The sequence below is a fragment of the Salvelinus fontinalis genome, chromosome 21, assembly GCF_029448725.1.
Source record: "Salvelinus fontinalis isolate EN_2023a chromosome 21, ASM2944872v1, whole genome shotgun sequence".
NCBI classification, from domain to species: Eukaryota; Metazoa; Chordata; class Actinopteri; order Salmoniformes; family Salmonidae; genus Salvelinus; species Salvelinus fontinalis.
In genome coordinates, this window is record NC_074685.1 from 26,528,190 (window position 1) to 26,551,987 (window position 23,798).

Genomic DNA, 23,798 nt, shown 5'->3' on the forward strand with positions numbered 1-23,798 from the left:
ACTCTCAGTACTGGTGTCCCCCAGGGCTCGGTTCTAGTCCCTCTTCTCTATATACACCAAGTCACTCGGCTCTGTCATATCCTCACATGATCTCTCTTATCATTGCTATGTGGATGACACTAACCTACTTTTCTCTGTCCACCCTGCTGACACCCAGGTGGTGACATGCATCTCTGCGTGCCTGACAGATATCTCAGCTTGGATGTCGGCCCACCACCTCAAGCTCAACCTCGACAGCACGGAACTGCTCTTCCTCTCGGGGAAGGCCTGCCCCCTCAAAGACCTCTCCATCACGGTTGACAACGCCACAGTGTCGCCCTCTCAGAGTGCAAAGAACCTTTGCGTGACCCTGGACAACACCCTGTCGTTCTTTGCAAACATCAAAGCAGTGACTCGCTCCTGCAGGTTCATGCTCAACAACATCTGTAGAGTACAACCCTGCCTCACACAGGAAGCGGCACAGGTCCTAATTCAGACACTTGTCTTCTCCCGTCTGGACTATTGCAACTCGCTGTTGGCTGGGTGGTCCCGCTTCTTCCATCAAATCCCTGGAACTTATCCAGAACACTGTAGCCTGCCTGGTTTTCAACCTTCCCAAGTTCTCTCAACATCACGCTCCTCCGCACACTCCGCTAGGTTCCAGTCGAAGCTCGCATCCTCTACAAGTCCATGGTGCTTACCTACGGAACAGCAAAATAAACCCTCCTCACCTCAACTCCCGCCAACACACACACACACACACACACACACACACACACACACACACACACACACACACACACACACACACACACACACACACACACACACACACACACACACACAAAACTTAAACAGCACTTGCACTTGACCCCTTCCCCCCTTCTAGCTCTGACGTTACTGATATCTACAACATTAAGGAAAAATGTACTTTCTATGCCTGTGATATGTGGTTGTCCGCACCTAGCTATCTTAAGATGAATGCACTAACTGCTAAATTACTATAATGTAAATGTAGTAATCATGGCTGAAGGGGCCCTGACCTCCAGGTGGCCCCCCATTGATTTAGTTAGTCACTGTCACTCAGATATCATATTAACATGGCAAAAATAATTGCAAAACGTGTAGAATTGCAGTTTTAAAACTGCAAAAAAAAAAAAAAGTTCCGTAAAGCAAACGTATTTGTCTACCTTTTGTTAAAAAAACATTTTTTCTGCTAAAAGATCCCTTTTTATGAATAACATTATATACATTTTTGCTTGTTTTTGCTGTTCTCCAAATAACATTTAAGAGTTTTTAAATTGTATCGAAATGCAGTAAATGAGCTTCAACTTTCTTAAAATGTGCGTTACAATCATTCCCACACGTGAGCGTGCGTAACCAGAACCAACTGAACCCACGTTCAACATCGCCGCCCTCTCTACAGCCAAGCGCGTTCACGCTTTCTCTCAAACCTTCGGAATAGCGCGGCGGGGAGTAGAGGGACTGCAGAACACCACAATCCGTAACAAAAAAACGCGGAGGGGGAACAAGAAAGAACATAGAAACGGTTTATTGGGGCATTTTTAAACGTTTCTTTCCATTAAAGTTGGTGTTTGGTATTCTGAGAATGACGAGAACGTGATTTTTTTCCCTCCTGGACATGTTTCTGTTGGAGTTAGTGAAATATGTTTTCGAGTGCATTGTGGATAGGCTGAATGTTGAGTGGGGCATCGTAAGAAAATACATTTGATTTATCATGGTGTTTTACATTGAAATGTAATTGTTATCTATCAGAGCAGCATAGGAAATTGTATAGAGAAACTCTGAACAACCAGAAACTCTGGGTAGTTACGCAAAATACAATGGTATGTCGCTCTATACTGAGTGTCAGAACTGATTGTCTCAGCTGTTCAAAGTCATTTTTTTCCGGAGACAACGGTTTAAGACAGCAAGCTTGCATGATAGGTTCAACATTGAAATTTGGTAGGCTTTAATACACAAGCAAAGAAGACATTCGGGCATTATTATTCCCAATAGCCTATCTATGATTTAAACGTTTAGCCTACAATCTGGATTATGAACTGAGTTCTAACACCTTCTGGATATGCAAAATCAACTTCGAGAATGAAGAAAAGGAAATTGTTTTCCCGGTAGTTCACATTGGTCTGTTTATTCAGAAGGTAATTTACACATTACATCGTGTTCATTTAGTGTCGTCAACTTCTGAATGTTATGGTCAGAAACTCACGTCACTTGTTCAAAAGACTGAGCTGGCCATGTTCTAACTGCTCCACTGGACATAGCCTATTTGAACAGAGCTGGACATATTGTGAGCTGGAGCCAATTATATAAACTTAATCGGAAAACTAAAGTAGAACACGATTTTACCATAATTGTAAAGTTATTAGTTTCGTTAATACATGGGAAAATAATACAACTAATCACATTTTAATTGAAATTTGGATTTTAACACTGGTGGAAGGATTGCTTCGGTTGCGCACTGGAAGCGGCTGAATTTTGCCCACGGAGGCGGCTGTCGAATTTGAGTGTGGAACGCACCCCCCAAGCCGACATGGAAGAGTGGCGGCAATGCGGGCGGTGGTTGATAGACTGCAAAGTTTTGCCCCCAAACCACCGGGTCGTGTGGCCTTCTGCGGCCGTGTTCGACTTGGCACAGGCGCTACGAGACGGAGTGCTCTTGTGCCAAATGTTGCACAACCTCTCACCGGGGTCTGTGGACCTAAAGGAGATCAACTTCAGACCCCAAATGTCACAGGTATGTCAAGGTGTCTTTCAGGGGCTATTTGTTGTCAATTACCCACAGCAGTTATTTTAGTGCCATTACACTGATATTCATGAATGGTTAATCTGCCCTCGGTGCAAGTGGTTTTACATGCATAAATAGTTATTCTGAGTGCAATCAGCACAGTGTTCACATTCAATAATCATGCAACAGTTACACAGTCCACAACAGTACAGGAGGAAGAAGTACTGTACAGTGTGGGTGTCACTGTTGAGCACTTGTGATAGTTCCAGATATTCTCCACAACACACGGGCCATACCATTGTATTGCATGTTTAAAGTGTTTCCAGATTTCTATGACATATGACCTATAATAACTTACCATAAGTGAAATTGATTGCCTTCCCAAAAATGGCAATTAAATATGTTGAAAAGCATATTTTCTGTGTTGGAATGGTGTGGGCGTACCCCAACAACATAATGTGTGGGCGTATACCGGCCAATAACCAAATTAATGTGAGCAGACCGCTGATTGGCCAGCTCATCCTCTGAGGAAATAGCAAGTATTTTTGTTTAGTGTGTTTTTGAAAGTGTTTTTTTTTTCTTACAATGTATGCTTTGGCCACAAATACGAGTATAGGACAAGTCAACAACATTATTTGGGTATGAGTTAACACAATATGAACTTTTAAAAGTGAGATTTTCACTAGACAGTTACTTTAATTGAATTAAATAATTCTAACATAAGCTACATTTAGAAACATTGAGTAATTGCCATGTGAGTGAGAGGTGTGTCTGCAGTGCAGCAGAAGCTTTTTGTAGTTCAGTGCAACATTTACAAAGGCTTGGGTAGCACAGGGTCTAGGTAGAACCGTGGTAATTTTGGTCTTGACTCCTTTGCTCCTTCTGTGCTGTGTGCACCTTCCCATTTACACCAGAGATGTGTATATAATGATGAGATGCTCATATCTCCGCCCTAACAATGGGAGTCGTTGTCCAAAGGTGGGAAGGCAGGTGACAAGCTTAGGTCCAAAATAAGCCCATAGAAACGCATTGGGCTCATTTTGTACAGTTTTTGGCGAGAGTGAAACCTCTGGCTTCACCTCTTCCTCTCTTTTTACACACACCAAGCCTCTCCCCTTGCCACTCACAACAAGAGCGATGAGAGAACACTTCTTCCTCTCGATTTCAACTCGCTATTAGCATTTGAGGTTTGGTCCAACAGAATTGGTCATATTGACACCGAAACAGATTGAGAAATTATTTTACTGTAATAAGAGAAGTTTATCTTTCTAAGGATACCCTTTTTATGTCTCAACTCCTCAAATTGTGCGCAGAGCAGACTACTAAAACGGGAGTATCAATGAACATTGATTCTTGAAAATGAATGCTCAGTTTGTCGCGTGGCATTGCGGTACCACCTACCGCTAACAGCATTTTAGCAAAATACTGTTATACTAGCTGTCTACTCTGTGTTTTTAAATGTGCAATAAGCATACAACACAATTAGATAAGGAATTGGCAACTCGTTCTCAGTCTGAGAAATAAGGCAGGCCACTTGATTTCAACATCTGGACAAAGAGGACAGGCTATCATGGCTTTCAAACAGTTGGAGATGAACAGAAGAGTGTGTTCATAAAAATTCAACTGTTCTACCTTGTTAGCTAACGGATAGATCCAAGTTGGCTAAACTTGAAATACAAAGATTAGCTGGCTACTCACTAGCACGTGGGCTTGTACTTGAGAGATTGTTTATGAGACCTGTGTTCATTTTCTATAATGCCTGCTACAAGAAGTTAGTCAGTATTAGGGAATGTGCATTATACATGGTTCTGGTTGAATTTGGAACAAATCTGGGATATTCATAGACCGATTTGAAACCCAGATCAGTGATTATTGCAAAAAAGCAGGTTCAACTATTTCAATAAAATAATGACATTTTGTGGAAGGCATATATTTAGCCTTGGTATAATTTCACCTGAATTCACTAGATTATTGCTGACTGTTTGAAATGCAGTCTATTTTACTTTTAATTGTGCAACAAAGCTTATTTAGAGAAAACACAAACAAAATTGAGAATACACTCACCGTCCAGTTTATTAGGTCCACCCATCTAGTACCGGGTCAGACCCCCTTTTGCATCCAGAACAGACTTAATTCTTTGGGGCATGTATTCTACAAGGTGTCGGAAATATTCCACAGAGATGTTGGTCCATGCTGATGCGATAGCATCACGCAGTTGCTTCAGATTGGACGGCAGTACATTCATGCTGTGAACAGCCCGTTTCATCTTATCCCAAAGATGCTCTATAGGGTTGAGGTCAGCAACAATGTATCAATTGGTATTAAGGGACCTAACATGTGCCAGGATAACATTCCCCACACCATTACACCACCGCCACCAGCCTGTACTGTTGACACCAGGCAGGATGGAGCAATGGACTCATGCTGCTTACACCTGATTCTGCAATCAGCATGATGCGTGCCCACTGGAGCTGCTGCTTCTTGCTTTTAGCTGATAGGAGTGGAACACGATGTGGTCGTCTGCTGCAGTAGCCAATCCGTGACATGGATCAACGAGTTGTGCGTTACGAGATGCTGTTCTGTACACCACTGTTGTACTGTTCCGTTATTTGCCTGTTTGTGGCTCGCCTGTTAGCTTGCACCATTCTTTCCATTCTCCTTTGACCTCTGCCTGCTTTATATAGCAAGCCACGACCACATAACTTACTGTCTGTAGGAGCGATCCATTTTCATGAATGGGGTGGTCTACCTAATACACTGTCCGGTGAGTATATATCGCGAATCGCCTATGTTTGAATAAATCGAGATATGCACCTGCTGTCTCCAACTCTGAATGATCGACTATGAAAAGCCAACTAACATTTACTCCTGAGGGGCTGACCTGTTGCACACTCTACAACCACTGTTATTATCATTATCTGACCCTGCAGGTCATCTATGAACGTTTGAACATCTCGGCCATGTTCTGTTATAATCTCCACTCGGCACAGCCAGAAGAGGACTGGCCACCCCGCAGAGCCTGGTTCCTCTCTAGGTTTCTTCCTAGGTTCTGGCCTTTCTTGGGTGTTTTTCCTAACCACCGTCCTTCTACATTGCTTGCTGTTTGGGGTTTTAGGCTGGGTTTCTGTACAGCACTTTGACATCGTCTGATGTATAAAGGGCTTTATAAATACATTTGATTGATATGATTTTTAGGCCATATCACCAAGCCCTATTGTGTAGCTCGTGGGCTACGTGTGACACTTCGATATGCCCACCAATCCCGTGTCACAGCCCCAGTGTGAGGCTGCAGTGAGAGTGGGTGAGAGAGGGGCTCCTCTGTGACAAATTGGGTTAAGAAAAATCCTGGCAGCAGAACAGGGGGTTGTGATTTATGACATGGAAAAGGTCAGTGTGTGTTCTCTGTGCTTTAATGCAAAGGACATACAAATTCACCACATCACTGCCAAACGAATGGGAAGTGAGGGAGGCCATTACACTTTTGGCTCTTTATGAAAGCTGTATCACTCAACAGCTCCAAGTGCTACCTGATTCTGTCTCAGAACATGACTTACAAATGATCTTTGATCACCATATCCTAAAGACCTATTTTCTGTTATGATGATGATAATGTAGAGTGATGTCAGGGGTGGTAGTGTGTATGCTTCTTATTATCCCATCAGAACAAAATAAGGGCTGGATGGAACACTGTGACACTTGTGGAAGATGTCACGATGAACTTTTGTGCCAAATGTATAATAATAAGAGTTCTTCATTGCCTATTTATAATGTTTGCTAAACCCACAGCCATACTACTCGTATTATCAGTCTCACCTAAAAACACATACATAACCCTCTTTATTTACCATTGTCCAGTTGTAATGAATGCTGTATTTGTGATTTAACCATTCAGTGCTCTTCTGCCTTCTTTGTGCGCTCATGATTTATACCAGTTTCACTCAAGGAATATAAATTCTTGTGTTTCACCGACCTTGGTTTGAATCTCAACAGATGAGGCTGCTGCCTTAGAATACTTGTTGTTTTAAGCTAGGCCTTGTCTAATATCGTTTTAACACACACTCAAGGTAAACATGTAAAATACCTCATGAGCATTGTGTGTTTGGTGGTGGAGCTGAGATCATCACAAGCTTTTGTGTATTCTGAATATCTCGCCATAGGCTCTGTCTGAAAGAGAGAGACTGAGGTGTGCTATCTGATGCCTTCTGTGTATTGTTCTTCCAATGTTTTCTTTTTCCTTTTTTTCACTGGCAGTGAGGTAGCTTCAAATGCCTTTAGGATGACTGTTTGTGCTGTACCTGTGTAGACTGCTTTACTGCTCGCCTAGCCCTAGGGCTGTGTCTCTGCTCCTCTCAGAGCAGTGAGGGTGTCTCTCAACACTCCACTGGGCTTTAGAGAACACTCTGAGGCTGACGCTTCCACTCACACAAATGGAGCTTATTTCTCTCCATTTATATACAGTGGTGGATGGTGTAAACACCTGTATTCTTTGTCTAGTCTTTAGGTTTTATGTTAGATAAATTTCCCGTTTCTGTATCTACCACTGTTTACACTGGATTGTGCATGTTGGATACAGGATATGTATATATCTTTGCTAGATAGGGCTGTCAATCACTCATCTTCTATTACATGTATTGCCTCTTGAGTTCCCTATATACAAACAAACATAACATACTCAAACAAAATTATATTTCCTCCAAAGCTTTGTCCCTGCAAGCTTTGAAATCCCTGCTTTGGAATCCCTGCCCTGCTAGAGCTGCCCCAGGCAACATTAAGTGCTGTTATTAGGAAGTGGCTCAGCCGTAAAATGGAAGGCCACACAAGCTCACAGAACGGGACTGCCGAGTGATGTAGCGCGTAAAAATTGTCTGTCCATGTTTGCAACACTCACTAGTGAATTCCAAACTGCCTCTGGAACCAACGTCAGCACAAGAACTGTTCGTCGGAAGCTTCGTGAAATGGGTTTCCATGGCTGAGCAGCCGCACACAAGCCTAAGATCACCACGGGACAATGCCGAGCATTGGCTAGAGTGGTGTAAAGCTCGCCGCCATGGAAACGCTACCCTGTCGCCCACAAAGGAATTTTATGAATGCCCATCCGTGTGGTAGGCCCACCGTTTGTAAAACAGGCTGCTGCATTGGCTTTATTAGTCCTGATTCCTATGACTATTCAATTTGGTTATTTAAGCTCTGAATATCAGCTACCTAACTTTATCAGGAGTTATCGTGAGCCTGTTTGCAATGTGTTTACATAGCGGGAAATCCAGAAGTATTTTATTTTTCGCTATGATCAGCTTGTCAAAATGTACAGATACAAACTTGAAACCACTGATCATGACAATGGGGTGAAACTCCTGGACAACAGTTGTGATTGTCCATTCCATATTGTCCATTTTGCTTTGACCTGTCCTGTTTTTAATGATATGTTTGTTAACATCACAGCGCATTTTTTATTCGATTGACCGCCATTGAGGTTAGGCTATTTGATCAGAGAAACCTGCATGGTGTAAAAAGTGTCCATCTCATTACATTGTCACACATTTTATCTCCTGCCTGTAGACTACAGAAAAGTCCACATACTCTTTCTACCATATCCTTTATCTGCTACATGATTTATGTAAAATTATTTTATTGACGGAAGGATGGTGGAGCGCGGAAGCGATGTGTCTCTCCAATAGCACCCTGGAGAGGCGTGCTGGGGATGGACAAGCAAAATATTTTGTGCCCCTGCATTTGACAGAGTGGGCACTGCTTATCACAGGGCGGTATCAGTGCTCACGTAAATAGCCCATATGCCACTGGTTGAGTGAGATTGTTATTAGGCAGAATTATGTGAGGTTTTATGTGTTGTTGTTTGAGGTGCGTCTTGGTCAGTTTAGCTCAGAAAATGCAGACCTCATAAATCTGCCGCCATAGGCATCTGTCGGCTGTGTTTTGGAATTGGCCGGCCGTATTTTGGAATTGTTGTGATGGCTGAAATCAAAGGTAAGGATGTGAACTGAAACATGACATGGAGAATCCCAGCCCACCTACCAATTCCAACTTCAGGGCAGCTTAATTTCTGCTTCCCTTGGGACCACTCTGGTGTGGGGGATTGTCGTTAACCCTCATTACTTCTGGGGTAATTTCATCTGTTCATTTAGTCTGACCCCCCTGGCTGCCGGATGTAGGTGATACCACTAATGGAGCTCGTTATTAACACTTCCTGGGTCGCACAGCTGTGATTCTGCCAGCAAAAATGTATGGGCTTGAAAAGGAGGGAATAGGGGCAGGCTTTATTCTGAGATTATGATTTGCTGTTTTTCATCAATGCACAACTCAGGACAAAAACACCCATGATGGAAGAGTTCATTTGCTAGACCGGGCATCTGATCCTCAGTCAGTTATTGTGCACAATGCTGAAATCCTTCATTGAGGCTGCTGGCGCTGGAACATTTCATCAGTTCCTTCATTCTTCTCTGTACAGTCCTGAGGGACCACTATGGTGGTAGTCTACAATATGAGCTCACTGGAAATGTGGGGAACTCCACATAACAGAGCAAGGGAGTCAAAGTGACAAGGAGGGAGGGGGAAAAGCAGGTGATGTCATGTAAAGCATCCATACTGTGTTTCTGTTACTTGAATAAAGAGCATGTCATTCTGAAGACAGAGCTTTTCTCCATGTTGTCAATGGATACACCCTGACCAAGCCCAAGGCTCCTAGAGAACCAACTCTGGATATAGAGAAAGCCTCCATACTGTGTTTCTGCTTCTTGGATAAATAACATATCATTCAGAAAGCGTCCAGAGTCCAAGGTCAAATGAGACTGGTATGATATGGAGAAAGCTGATGCATTGTGTGGCTGCAGAGGACCATCCGACCCTTATCACTAGTGACATGAGAACCTACTAAACCAGAGAGAGAGATGAGGGAGACAGAAGCATGTTTATGGGGAGCTTTATTGATTCTAAAAATGCTCCTGCAGGGTGCTTGTTGTGGTTTATTAGCATGGACATGCTAGGGAATGAAGCCTTACTTTTTTTCAGAGCATGCTCTTTTGGGCACCAGAGAAGAAGAGAGAGAGAGAAGGGTACAGCGTTGTCTGTATGGAGCGACAAAACAGACGCCTGCAGCTCCCTGACACACAAGTTCATCTCAGACCACCCTCTCCTGAAAGTTATTTTTCTGATCACATGTCAAAGACTGACTGACAGCATCAAGTTTTCATTGTTGTCAACTCAATGTTTAGCCGTTGTTGGTACGGTATTGTTGTCAACAGCAGACAGATTTTGGTAGTGGTGGTAGATGGATTCTGGCTGCATCCTGCGGTGGTGGAGGAATCTGATAAGGATCTGGATAGTGCTGCAGGGAGAGGAACAGAAGTTCCCAATCTCATTCTAAATGCCTCCTCTTCTCCCAGCTCCACTACAGCTACAGCAGCCCCTCGCTGGGGAAGAGATAAGCTGCTTCATATTTTCTCTCTATGCCCAAGGAAATATATATTATTCACTCTCCGAGACACACTGCCTCGTGGTGACTTACTATAGACTCTATAAACATCTCTGGGATGCAGGGCCCATGGATTTCTCACTCTTACATAACATCGCCAACAAAAGCGTCAATACCCCTTTACTGACCTGTATTGATCCTATCACATAATTGGCTGTGGAATAGGAAGGGCACAGTGATAGGGTTACCACATTAGACACAATTCCGTAAAAGGCCAGTCAGTGGGTATTGATCTGCTGCACAGCTGACTCTCTTGTTAATCATGCAAACAAAGCGGAACAGCATGCTGAGTACACCGCAGAGTGGAAGGAAGGGATCATCTTCCCTCCCTCTATCTTAGCTCTACTTGTATGCCACCAGCCCACCAATGGATTTGTGGTTATCCTTCTTGAAATGGTCTCAAAATAAACCATTTCCTTTTTCAATATGATCCAAGCATGTGGTAAAACTAGTCAATATTGTACTAGCCTACTTTTCCATAATATAATACAGGCGTTCCCACACTTTTTCACTCGTCGGCAACCCTTCCAGAATTGGGGAACATTACCTGTGTAATAACACTTACTGTCTTTATCTATTGTTTATTTTATACTAAATAGCCAGACTGTAGAGAATTCTGGAGCTCTGCCTGTATCTGTTGCCCCTCACCACAGTGCTAGTGTTGATTATGGAAATGGTTTATGATTTCCTCTTTCCATTCCACGTGTATCCGTCATCTTTCTGACAACTAGGCAAATCCCCCAAAGGCCATGTTCCGGGGTCAGAACAAGCAGATGCAAAGCATCATTCTGGAGGGTGCAGAGCAAACACTGGCCTTGCTATCCCACTGGAGGCTACAGGAAGCCTGCTGCTGGAGAAACTTTGAATAAAGTTGTGCAGGGTTAGTGAAGAGATCAGCTCATTTGACTGTTTTCAGATAGCTGACAAGTCATTTTAATATAGCTAATCCACCTCTTGAATGATACATGAAGCATAGCTGTTACTTGGCACTGCAGGACTTTGTCAATTCACCAAGATGATGAGGAAGGTAGTCTGAATTCTGTGTATGTTCAAATCTCCAGTGGGTTATTCCAATCCTCTGTTATGGAGGTGTAATCTGCTGAGATGATTGTCCATTTCATTGGATAGCCATCTCACTTTCATTGTGGTTTAGTTGCAGTTTGCTCACCATTTATCAACAAGTCTTTCTTTGTGAGTACCAGTGGAGTCTCCTCAGAGGAGGAAGGGGAGGACCATTCCTCCTCAGAGAATTGAATATTTTTTTAAATAGTGGAACATAAAAAAAGTTATCATTTTTATGTAAAACTATACTAAATATATTCACGTCACCAAATAATTGATTGAAACACACTGTTTTGCGACGAAGGTCTACAGCAGCCTCAACAGCACTCTGTAGGGTAGCACCATGGTGTAGCCGGAGGACAGTTGGTTTCCATCCTCCTCTGGGTACATTGACTTCAATACAAAACCTAGGAGGCTTGTGGTTCTCACCCCCTTCCATAGACTTACACAGTAATTATGACAAGTTCCAGAGGACGTTCTCCAACCTATCAGGAGCTTATAGCATGAACTGACATGTTGTCCATCCAATCAAAGGATCAAGTACTGAAAGCATCTAGTATCATCTAGTACTGAAAGCATAAGCTACAGCTAGCTAGCACTGCAGTGTATAAAATGTGGTGAGTAGTTCACTCAAAGAGAAAGACAATTCAACAGTTTTGAACAAATTCATTTCTTCATATATATACATACATTTTTAAAATAAAATTCTATACATTTTACTGCATGATTGTAGCGGGTTCACTAAAGCGTTAGTTCTAGTAGCTATGTTGACTATAATGTTATCTAATATGGTGACAATGATGTAGGCTGTGTGTAGCTATTTGTGGTTATGATATGAATGTTTGGCTTGGAAAGGTTTTTTTCTTGATTTGTTGTGCACTGAAGTCCACAAGCAAAGGGAAAAGATGAGAGGAAGAGAGTACGTAGATGTGAGAAGGAATTATGCAACGATCAAAGGGATCATGCTGTTTGTATGTGGCTGCTATTAAACTGAACTGTGTTTGTGTGTGATGAGAGGTGTATTCATTCTGCCGATTCTGTTGAAAAAAAAAATCTTAAACCAAACGGAACTAAACGGGGAGAAACATACCTGGATTTGTCCAATAGAACCTTGTTTGTGAAATCATGCATGTCCCATTCAGAGCTCATCTGGCACTCCAGAAGCACTTATCCTCGTTAGCAGACAAAGATTTAACTTGTTTGCAACTGTTGGACTAATGAGTACACCCTATATCAGTTAGATGCAGACAAGAGTGTGCAAGGCGGTATTGAATGTGTCAATGTCTGTCACCTTGATTACAAAAATGTATCTCCACCTGTGCACTTATATTGCAAACTTTCAGTCATAGGCTAGGTTATAACAACCTCATGATGGGTACAGGGGAAATGCAGGTATCATGTAGTAGCCTAAATCTATCGATGATACATTGAACTGGGTGAATGGGATATGAATGACAGTCATCCAACATGCTGTAATAGAAATAAGGCCAAGCTCATAAAAAATAAACAATCGTCCTCCCTCATCTTAAATGGCACCGACCGCCACTGGTGTGGACTCATAACTAATGGGTGAGAATAGGAAGGAATCCTTTCTCTCAGACAGTATTGACTAAAGCCTTGTTTTCTGTTACAAAGACAGGTTGTTCTGTCCATCCTTGATTGATGGTATCTGTAAATCCAATTTCTCAGGAGTGGGCCCGGGCAAAAATAACAACAGGTAATCCCATTTCCCATTTACAAATGTGGAGAAAAAGTTAAATCTGCCACCAGTTTGGCGTTAGCATAATGAAAGAGCGAGAGTGGGAAGGGAGGAGAGCAAAACAATTTAGAATGCATGCTGAAAGCGCCTGCCTGGGGGAAAAAACATAAGGGAGAGGTGGCGAGAGGCTGATTGAGAGGAAGCTTTTAGTGGCTTTCTCCTGTGAAATCATGCATGTCCCTCTGTCTGACATTCAGAGCTCATCTGGCCCTCCACAAGCACTTACCCTCCATTAGCAGACAAAGATTTACCTTAACCACACCAGCCCCAGTCCACAACTTAGATTTACCGACACCATATAGGCCTCTTAGGACAACAACGTTTCTACCCAAAACGCCAATGCTGTACTGCATGCTGAGATTCCCTTTGACTATGAGCAGTCTTGCCACTTAACAACACAGATTGACAGAGATTTACCTACAGTGCATTACTTGTGTGATGCAACCATTAGCAATGTCTACTGAGCTCTGGGAATTTGTTGAGGAAGTGTTGTAATACCATAGATATTAACTCGGTCGACCTATAAACATCTTGACATTCCTATGCTTTTCATTTGAAAGCAGTAACCCTTAGCCAAGTCTGTTTTGGTTGTTGGCTTCGTCTTGTCTGTCATATTCTGATCACAGACCCTCTCTGGTGTTTTCGTCTGGTGTTTTCCTCAGTTATGTTTTTTCCGCTTTCATTCGCTAAAGAGGTCCTTTGCTTCCCACTTCCTGCTCAGCCTGAGTACTGAGTGAGAGTTGTGTAATCCCCTCCCCCTCCTCTGCTCTGAGCCAGACAACAAGAAACATCTGGACAGAGAATAGAGAGTTCAGAACACACCCATCCCCACCTTCAAGGAGCTCAACAATGCACCCGTTCAACTATGTGGTTGGAATGTGGACACCCCCTGCCTCTTTAGCCAAACCCTCTGTACACTGCATTCTTAGCGTGACATTGCTAGTTCTGTTCAAACGTGTGTTGGTTTAGTCAGTGTTTTCTGTGTTTGCTTGTGAATAAAGTGTGTATATGGAGTTGTGTTTCTCTGTCTGTGGGGCAGGCTATTATTTTGTTCTAAGATTTGCATCAGGGAAAATGTATTGTTGACTGAACAGATTGTTTTTTGGCAGGCAGGCAATCCTGCTTTTGGATTGTAGGCTCAGTGACAAGTGAGTTTTAACAACAACAACAACAATGGATTTTGGACAGTATTTACCTACCCATTACCATTCACATGGTGGATATGTGCAATTAGTTGAGTGTACTCCTTTTCCTGGTGTCTCCCATAAAGCAGTTAGTCACTGGGCGGATGTCATCATGTCCAGTGCCATTTTCTGCAGTTAGATTACCTAGTGGCCTCATGGGTGGAATGTTATTAATATTGTTAATCATTTCATAACTAATGAACATTATTTCAAAAACCCGCCAAAAATCTGGTGTTTCTATGTCAAGTGGTTTTGTTATATTTCTTCTGTGATGTATATAAAGTGTAATATTGGGACGCAGACTCAAAATGTAATACATTTCATCTCTATATCTGACATGGTACAGGTGTCTTCTTTTTTAAATTCCATAACCATGTGTGTGAGGTGTATACTTTTGTTTCAAAGTAGATTTGTTTAAAACTACCAAGAGTCACTCTGTGTGCCCACTGCAGTAAAAGGTTAATCCAACCACCAACACAGCCATGCACTGCCAAGGACCGCCAAGGACCATATCAGTAGGAGGATCTGTTCAACAGAAACAAAAGCTTCTGCCAGTTTAGAAAGAAGTTGACCGCCTCCCGGTGTGTAGATTCTGCAAGACCCCACAGTGCTGCTGTTGAGAAGGAGCAATGAGTTTCAGAGAAGAGGCCCAATACTGTTGTTACATAATGATTTTCTACAACAGTGAGCATAACACACATGTGTATGCAGGTGCACCAGCACCAAAATTAGAACCATGTGAAACTGAGGGGTACAGTACTTCTGCTTTGAAAATATTTTTCATATGGATTCACTCAGCCTTGTCTCTTTTCGTCCATGCAGAAATATGTTCCCCCCTTTCTGAGCTCATGGTGCACATTTTCTTGGGGCAGGTGCTCATTGCCAGACTGTTATGAAGTATTAAGAAAGTGCAGTTGAGTGCCGCAGAACCGCTTCCACCTAGTAGTCATACTGTATTATTGAATGGGTTCTGTTATCTGCAAGAAAGTGGTCTTTAGGGATGCGGTTAGACTCAGTTCTGGCCATTGTGTAGAGAGAACAAAGTCGTTTCAGTTCATGCATTTACTGTACATCTGCCCCAGGACAGTAGAATGGAACAAAAGAGTCCCTCTCTCCATTTTGCTTTTTCTCCCATAGTCAGGTACTCAGTGACAAATTGGGCACTATCCATTATTTTCCACCAGAAAAATGTTCTTCTTAAGATTATTTCTTTCTTTTACTCAGTATTCTGCTGTCCTCCAAGTTAATTTAATATTTTTTCTTCTGTTTTAGCTCACTAGTTTTCCCTGTAAACCTGTATGTCTGTAGAGAGATGACTCCTAGCATACGTAGAGGATTAAACGAAGCAGAACATGTTTTTCACTGGTGGACTAATGGGAGGCTTGTCCCTTAAATAAACGACAATTATTTTACAAGGTCAGACGAAAGTGTGTGTAGGGGTGGTGTTTGACCGCTGGTGAACTTTGTGTGATGTTCATATACTCACATCTTAATTCGCACTCACCTTTTGTTTGGATTTGTGTGTGTTCATGACTGTGTGTGTTAGAGACTGAGTGTCCTTGCTCCAGCCTCCACTCTAGCCCCACTACTGCTCTCTTTTTCCTCAAACCTGCAGCCCCTCTCTTCTTCTTTAATGGGTGACCTTGAGTGTGGACTTTACTGTGGGAGTCTGGGATAGTGCTTACCCTGACCACCACCTTCAGACGGCCTCCTGAGATCAACTGCGTGGTCTGAACACATTAATCTTCCCACCATGCACTTCATCTCTCTCACCGACCTCACCAAGACCCTCAACCTCACAGCAATACATAGAGAAAGAGGGAGGGAGAGAAGAGGAGAGAGGTGAAAAGCACGAGTGAAATGGTGTTTCTTGGAATAGATATTGTAAGATGGAGAAAGATGGAAGGGGTTGTGAGAGTGAATGGGACTGTGCACAAAGCATATTGAAGCTTTGCACACAAAGAGTGTGTAGGTGTCAGATAAAAGAAGAGTTTTTGTGGAGTGGGCTGTGTTTGTGAGGTAGAAAGAAGTCGATCATACGAGAGGGAGAAAGAGGTAGAAGAAAGACTGATTGTGCGAGAGGCATCATTAATGGTGCTCTATTATCGGATGCTTTTGGTTCATCACATATTATCTCTGGCACAAATGAACAGTTGACATGTTATAATATTATTGTCACATTTGTTGCACAGTAGGTCATCCAATACAAATCAAATCAAAGAAATGTTATTAGTCACATGCGCCGAATAGAACAGGTGTAGACCTTATAGTGAAATGCCTACTTACGAGCCCCTAACCAACAATGCAGTTTTAAAAAATACGGATAAGAATAAGAGATAAAAGTAACAAGTAATTAAAGAGCAGCAGTGAAATAACAATAGCGAGACTATATACATGGGGGTACCGATACAGAGTCAATGTGCGGGGGCACAGGGGTTAGTTGAGGTAGTATGTACATGTAGGTAGAGTTATTAAAGTGACTGTATAGATGACAACAGAGAGTATCAGGGGTGTAAAGAGGGGGGGGGGGGGGGGCACTGCAAATTGTCATGGTAGCCATTTGACTAGATGTTCAGGAGTCTTATGGCTTGGGGGTAGAAGCTGTTTAAAAGCCTCTTGTACCTAGACTTGATGCTCCAGTACCGCTTGCCGTGCGGCAGCAGAGAGAACAGTCTATGACTAGGGTGGCTGGAGTCTTTGACAATTTTTAGGGCCTTCCTCTGACACCGCCTGGTATAGAGGTCCTGGATGGCAGGAAACTTGTTGGTGATGTGGACACTCTCTCAACCTGCCCCACTGCAGCCCGGTCGATGAGAATGGGGGCCTGATTGGTTCTCTTTTTCCTGTAGTCCACAATCATCTATTTTGTCTTGATCACATTGAGGGAGAGGTTGTTGTCCTGGCACCACATGGCCAGGTCTCTGACCTCCTCCCTATAGGCTGTCTCGTCGTTGTTGGTGATCAGGCCTACCACTGTTGTGTCATCAGCATATTTAATCATGGTGTTGGAGTCATGCTTGGCCGTACAGTCATGAGTGAACAGGGAGTACAAGAGGGGACTGAGCACGCACCCCTGAGAGGCTCCTGTGTTGAGGATCAGCGTGGCAGATGTGTTGTTACCTACCCTTACCACCTGGGGGCTGCCCGTCAGGAAATCCAGGATTCAGTTGCAGAGAGAGGTGTTTAGTCCCAGGGTTCTTAACTTATTGATGAGCATTGAAGGCACTATGGTGTTGAATGCTGAGCTGTAGTCAATGAATAGCATTCTCACATAGGTGTTCCTTTTGTCCAGGTGGGAAAGTGCAGTGTGGAGTGCAATGGAGATTGTATCATCTGTTGATCTGTTGGTGCGGTATGCAAATTGGAGTGGGTCTAAGGTTTCTGGGATAATGGTGTTGATGTGAGCCATGACCAGCCTTATTAAAGCACTTCATGGCTACAGATGTGAGTGCTACAGGTCGGTAGTCGTTTAGGCAGGTTACCTTAGTGTTCTTGGGCACAGAGACTATGGTGGTCTGCTTAAAACATGTTGGTATTACAGACTCGGACAGGGAGAGGTTGAAAATGTCAGTGAAGACACTTGCCAGTTGATCAGCTCATGCTCACAGTACATGTCCTGGTATTCCGTCTGGCCCATTGTGTGGCTCTTGGATATTTAATAGTGTTTTTTGAAATGTCAAACACAAATGGCATTAGGTCTATTGAAAACACATTACTACAGAAAATGAGCTAAGCTTTGACGCAGATGAATTGTCAAACCGGGCGGATGATGGCTGGCATAGTAACTGGCGCTCCTGATATATTCTCCCTGCTGAAATTACATTTGTGTAAGCCTAATCACTGCAGCAACCTTTTCAAAATCCCCAGCATCATTTACTGTAGATTTGATTAAGGACCGAAATCCAGATTAGCACCATATGTTAAACCAGCCTGTAACTCAGACTAGCCTGGTGAATTTTTGGGATAATGTAACACCCGTTGTGATATTCTCTGCTTAGGGTTGTAGTGTTGCACTATTTTCTCTCTGGAACGGTTCACCTATTCCAACACATACTTTACACACAGAATGAATAAGCCCTTCAGTGAACAATCATTCCACACTCCTCTGTTAGCTTGTTCACGTGTCTAGTGGTGCATATAGCATGTGTTACAAAACATCTCCAGGGTTTTTTCTGGATCAAAAAAGGGCTTAGGTGGTGGGCGCGTTACGCCCATCGGCACGGATGAATTTTAGAGAACATTTTAGAGGCCCAATCTTTGCATTGTAGATAATTATTTTGTATTTTAAGGCAATTTCCTGCAATTCTACACATTTCTCCATGGAGCTGAGAGAAATATGGTCCAACTGGATGTGTCATAAAAAAATGCGCCCCCCTCCCCAATGTTTAAAATACTTTCAATGTGTACACTCTCCCCCCTCATCAAATTAACAACACAAATCATCATTACCACCACAAATAACAATAACTGTAGCAACCCTGCGTTTAGAAACATGGATATCGACTTGTCCACTTTTCTGTCGATGCCATGAAGGGCTACAGGCCAGAAGGTTGAGGGTTCGCGACCACCACGGATGAGCTCCCTCTCCCTGCCAGTATCAATACACTACCATCAGAGGTGGCTGCAGACAATTATCAGATTTAAATGTATTTATAATTACATCCACCAACAGGTTTCTGTGCCACTGCACCACACACAACCAATAAGCAACACATAACTGCATACCAATTACTGACTTTAAGAGCTTATTACACACACACACACACAGCTAGCCTAGCGGTTAGAGTGTTGGACTAGTAACCGAAAGGTTGCAAGATTGAATCCCCGAGTTGACAAGGTAAAAATATGTTGTTCTGCCCCTGAACAAGGCAGTTAACCTGTTCCTAGGCCGTCATTGAAAATAAGAATTTGTTCTTAACTTACTTGCCTAGTTAAATAAAGGTAAAATTAAAAAATGTATCATGATTTGTGTTGTCAACACCACAATCAAGTATGTCAATCTCAACAAACTGAAAACACATCCCTCTCTACTCAGTATCGAATGCTTGTTTTGACACTTTTCCCGAATGTCATTCAACTTTTTGGTGTTTTGTAACAGATGTCTCTTTTCATTCATCGAATGGCCGTTGTGCAGTTTGGATGCTGGAATTATATTTGGAAGGAGTGGATGAAAATGAGCAAGTAGCCTACAGGAGACGAATCAGATTAAAACATTGTGGCTAGTTGTTTATGCCACAAATAAAAAGGTAATACATTTTAAAAGTTAGGTTCTAGGTAAAGGAATAGCCACTCGGATCGGAAAGGAGGCAGAATACGTGTTACAGCTTTCCTGAATAACTGGGCCTGCTGGGAGCATAAGCCTATGTGGCTACGACTATATAGGATGACTTGGGAGAATGATGATCTGCAACAGACAGCACACCAGTATCAGAAGTAAAAATACTGTGCCTTTCTATAACTTAGAATCTGTCGAGAGTAGACATACAACTGATCCTCGTATCGCGAGGTGTTGTAAAAGTTGCACCCATAGTACTACTAAACAACCTTTGTACAACACCTCGAAACCTCACCATAAGATTTTAGCCTTTTGGTATTATAGCAAAGTGGGGCAGGGAATACAACTCGGGTGAACGACAAGCACCCTACTCATCAGCACCCTACTCATTGCTGGGAATTCAACTACTCAGCCTCCTAGCCATGCATTCCGATGGCCACACAGCCACCATCCCACTTCTGAGACCAATGTACCAAACGGCAGGACAAGAAAGTGAAGCCGGGTCACTCATGCCAATAGGGTTAATGGCATCATTACATTTTAGGCATTTAGCGGGAGCTCTTATCCAGAGTGACTTACAGGAGCAATTAGGGTTATGTGCCTTGCTCAAAAGCACATCGACAGATTTTTCACATAGTCGGCTCAGGGATTCAAACCAGCAATCTTTCAGTTACTGACCCAACGCTCTTATCCGCTAGTCTACCTGCCACCCTCATCATGGCCCATATAGCGAGGATCGTGATATATATAGCGAGGATTTATGTTTGTGTGTGTGTGTGTGTGTGTGTGTGTGTGTGTGTGTGTGTGTGTGTGTGTGTGTGTGTGTGTGTGTGTAAATGTAGAAAACTATAGGAACACCTTCCAAATACCTGGTCAGTCTGTCATGGAGGTGTTCCTAATGTTTTGTATACTCAGTGTATATACGATATGTGTTCATGCCTGTGTGTTCAAGTGATGAAGATGCCTTCATGTGGAAGCCGGGTGTCCTGGGGGGGTTTTGAGGGGTGGCTGGGGGAAGACTGGTGCAGTTGTCACCCCACATCTCTGAAACAACCGCATAAGTTGGTGTTGGGGGTGGGGGATGCCCCTTTCCTTCGACAGATAGCTCTACCAAACCTGACAGCCAGATGTCAGAGGCCTCCAGGCCCTTGCACCCCTGCCGAAACCCGTCTTCTCCGCTTCTACAAAGATTAATTAGAAAGGGCCTGGTTCGATTCATCGGGACTGTCTGAAATGGAGCTGCAGCATCTGCAACACCTTAGTGGAAATTAAGAATGTCATAAAATACTCCTTCACCGGGAGGCCCCAGGAGGGTCTGGTTTTATATTGATGGTGTTTACCAGGATGCGGAACCTCCATACTACATGTGGAGCTGAAGGGAGGGTTTCCTGACAGAGGCATTGAGCATGTCTTGGTGTAAACATAGCAGACCTTCACACATCAACCCCCGACCCCCTTCAGAAGTGTGGACAAGGTCAAGCACAAACCCCAACCAACAATTACTCGAGTTCAATAGTAGCATACCAAGACCTCTTAGCCCTTTGTCTGTGACTGTAGCTCTTGTGTCAAGGTTGTTGAGAAGGAGAAGGACAGCAGAACAGCAGATATCTGGCCTACTTTTCTCCACCCAGGCTTCCAGAACAAATAGAGAGGAAAAACCACACAGGAGTGAAGTGTGGGAAAGTACATTCTGCACAGCTCCTGTAACCTTGAACAGCCTTTTCCAAATTAAAACAAGATCCAGGGGCTCCAGGAGAGAAAAGGTGCATCTCGGGAAGCACAAGAGCAGAAATCGGCTGAATATGAGATAAACTAAAACATTTTCATTTTCTCATCCGCTTTACGACAGCTTCTCGTGGGATGGCTTATTCAACCACACGGTTGACGGGAACCTTTCCCAACCTCTTCTCCTTCCTCATTCCCCTCATGAGCAGACTTTACAACTTTGTTTAATTAATTACTTTTCCTCTTTTATTAGTTCATCACCATTTTGACAACCATGTTTTAATTTTGGTGGTTAGATAAGCTCTGAAACTTTGCAGCCGTTTAGCATATCCCTGTGAGAATCCTTCATTTGAAACACTCCCAGAGTTGTTACATCGCAGCAGATTAAGATAGAGATGTATTCTGAATGCTCATGTTGTGTTCTCTCCTACACGACTTTGCTCTCCGCTCCAGCCTCAGCCTCATGAATGTTTCAACACGCTGAGATTATTAGGCCTGCTAGCACGTGCAAGCAACAACAATCACCACTCGCCTCCCGATGGCCAACACGGATATTGTTTTGTGTATATCTTCCACATTTAACAGGTTGCGGTCCTCTTCAATGATGAATGCCTCTTGTTACAGTGTGGCTGTTACCCCACCCCTGAGAGGATGCAGGAAGCAGCTTTATGGATGGCTGCACAGACCCTAGTTAAACCCCAGTTAAACCAGGCTGTAGCATAGCGCATCCGAGTGTTGGGAGAGGACGGAAGGAGTTAGGGAGTATTGTATCTACACTAAGAATCACATTATGTATTATACTGTAGATGCTGGAAAATAGCAGAAGGAAAATAGCAGTCCGTTTGGGATTGCAACCAAGTTTGCTGAATGATTTGCTGATAAGCCTCATAGGTGGACTGATGATGCCTTGCAGATGCTCTGAATTAATTTCAACAAACAATAAACTCTGCTCCGTCATTCACCCAAGACCACATTGCTATCGCAAGACTGAAGACCTTGTTCCTGCAGCAGCACATGGCATTCCTACTAACACACTGGGCCCATGCTTCCTGTGAAGAGTCTGCCTTTCCATTTGCTGAATATTAAAGCCATTTGTTAGCGTTTGCCTCCTCAGGACGCAATGTGGCTGATCTGTCTTGTGCATGCCACTCATTACAGAGCATGTAAAGCAGTACAGAGACTTATATTAGGGCTGACAGACCAACAAGTAGAGGAGTGGACTGTGTGGAGTCACTGAGTACTGCCATGATTATGGAAGTAGGCAGAGTTTGGCATTAGTCATGTAAACGGAGGAAGCATACGCCGATTAAAACACCTGGTTTTCTGAGGAATCTTTCAAATGATTAGGACATGTAAACAGCTTTATCTGAGTTCTAGTTGTGTATCTGATCTTCACATGTGCCACCCTCTTATGTGCGAGTGACCTGAGTTTGGAAAAACTGAAAGTATGCATCTTTATAAATAGTTTTCACATACAAACTTTATGCCGTATGTCCAAACTCAGAATCAAATAGGCTTCGAAAAAATAACATGGTCACTGTGGTAGAACATTTATTTTGATTGGTGATTTTCTGCATTTGCCAAAGTCCCATCTGGTAGCCTGATTTCAGATGTGTCCACGTAAACAGGATTATTAGGGAAATCATTTCTCTTTCAAAGAATGTAAACGTTTTGAAAAATCTATTGTATTAATCTGACTATCCACAATAATCATACTATTGTGTTCATGTAACCATACTTAATGTGTAGGGTGGCAGATTGTGATTGATAGTTTTCAGCAAGGGATCGAGCACTCTGATTGGCTGTTGCTTGTAGGGTAGAGAAGGTGTGAGTGGACTGATCATGGCACTATTAGGATGAAAAATGTATCAGAAAGCAGAAGTGGCGGTCTGTTTTGGGATTAAATGAATCATTTATGGGCGATGATGACTCAGCACAACGGCCAGAGTTTGCCTCGCCGGAAATGAATAAAATCCAATATGATGTTTTTGTGTTTAAATGAAGCGTTAAATGGGAGTAGACAGCAACACTGATCTATATGGTATTAAAGCACTGCTATCGTTTCCCCCCGAGGGGCTTTACGCAAGTTAAAACATGTAAAAAGTTCCCAAGAGTATTACTCTTGTATCTGCTTGTAACCGCAGGGATATTGACAAAATCACTGAATCACATTGTAATGTGACAGGCAATTTTTTTTCTCTAGCATAAAAAGAGACAGACATGAGTGGTCTCAGAAATGTTTCTCTGATACATATCTCTTGCTGCATATGTTGCATAACAACCAAAAAAAAACAGCAGCTTACATAATGTCTGCATTCAATCAGAGGCCCTAAAAACACAAGCAACTTGCCCAATATCCTGGGATCTATCCAGGCTGGCTGGGGGAATTAACCACTAAATCTCACTGAGCATTTCTGGCCCACACTGGAGGGTGTCTGCCTACGAGTTTTCAAGGAAAAAAAGTGCTCTGCTCTCACGTCACAGCCTGGATTCTGCTGGAGGGACTAGGAATGGGAAGAGAGGCTGGGATAAGGGGGACTCGGTGAGGAAAGCCATCCCGGTAGTCCTCCTCTCTAGTT

General features: G+C 43.1%; 1 protein-coding gene across 13 annotated transcripts in view; it reads left to right on the forward strand.

Annotated features, from left to right (window-relative positions):
• The first annotated feature begins 1,358 nt into the window (after positions 1-1,358).
• Positions 1,359-23,798, forward strand: part of LOC129818514 (guanine nucleotide exchange factor VAV2-like) — a 233,384-nt gene continuing 210,944 nt past the window's right edge. For 4 of the 13 annotated variants that reach the window (XM_055874476.1, XM_055874478.1, XM_055874480.1 and 1 more), the window contains exon 1: positions 1,359-2,737. In XM_055874476.1, the coding sequence (XP_055730451.1) occupies positions 2,534-2,737 (204 nt within the window). In that variant the 5' untranslated portion in view covers positions 1,359-2,533. The remainder of the gene's footprint in view (positions 2,738-23,798) is intronic. The other 9 variants (XM_055874486.1, XM_055874487.1, XM_055874479.1 and 6 more) reach the window with 5 other exon arrangements.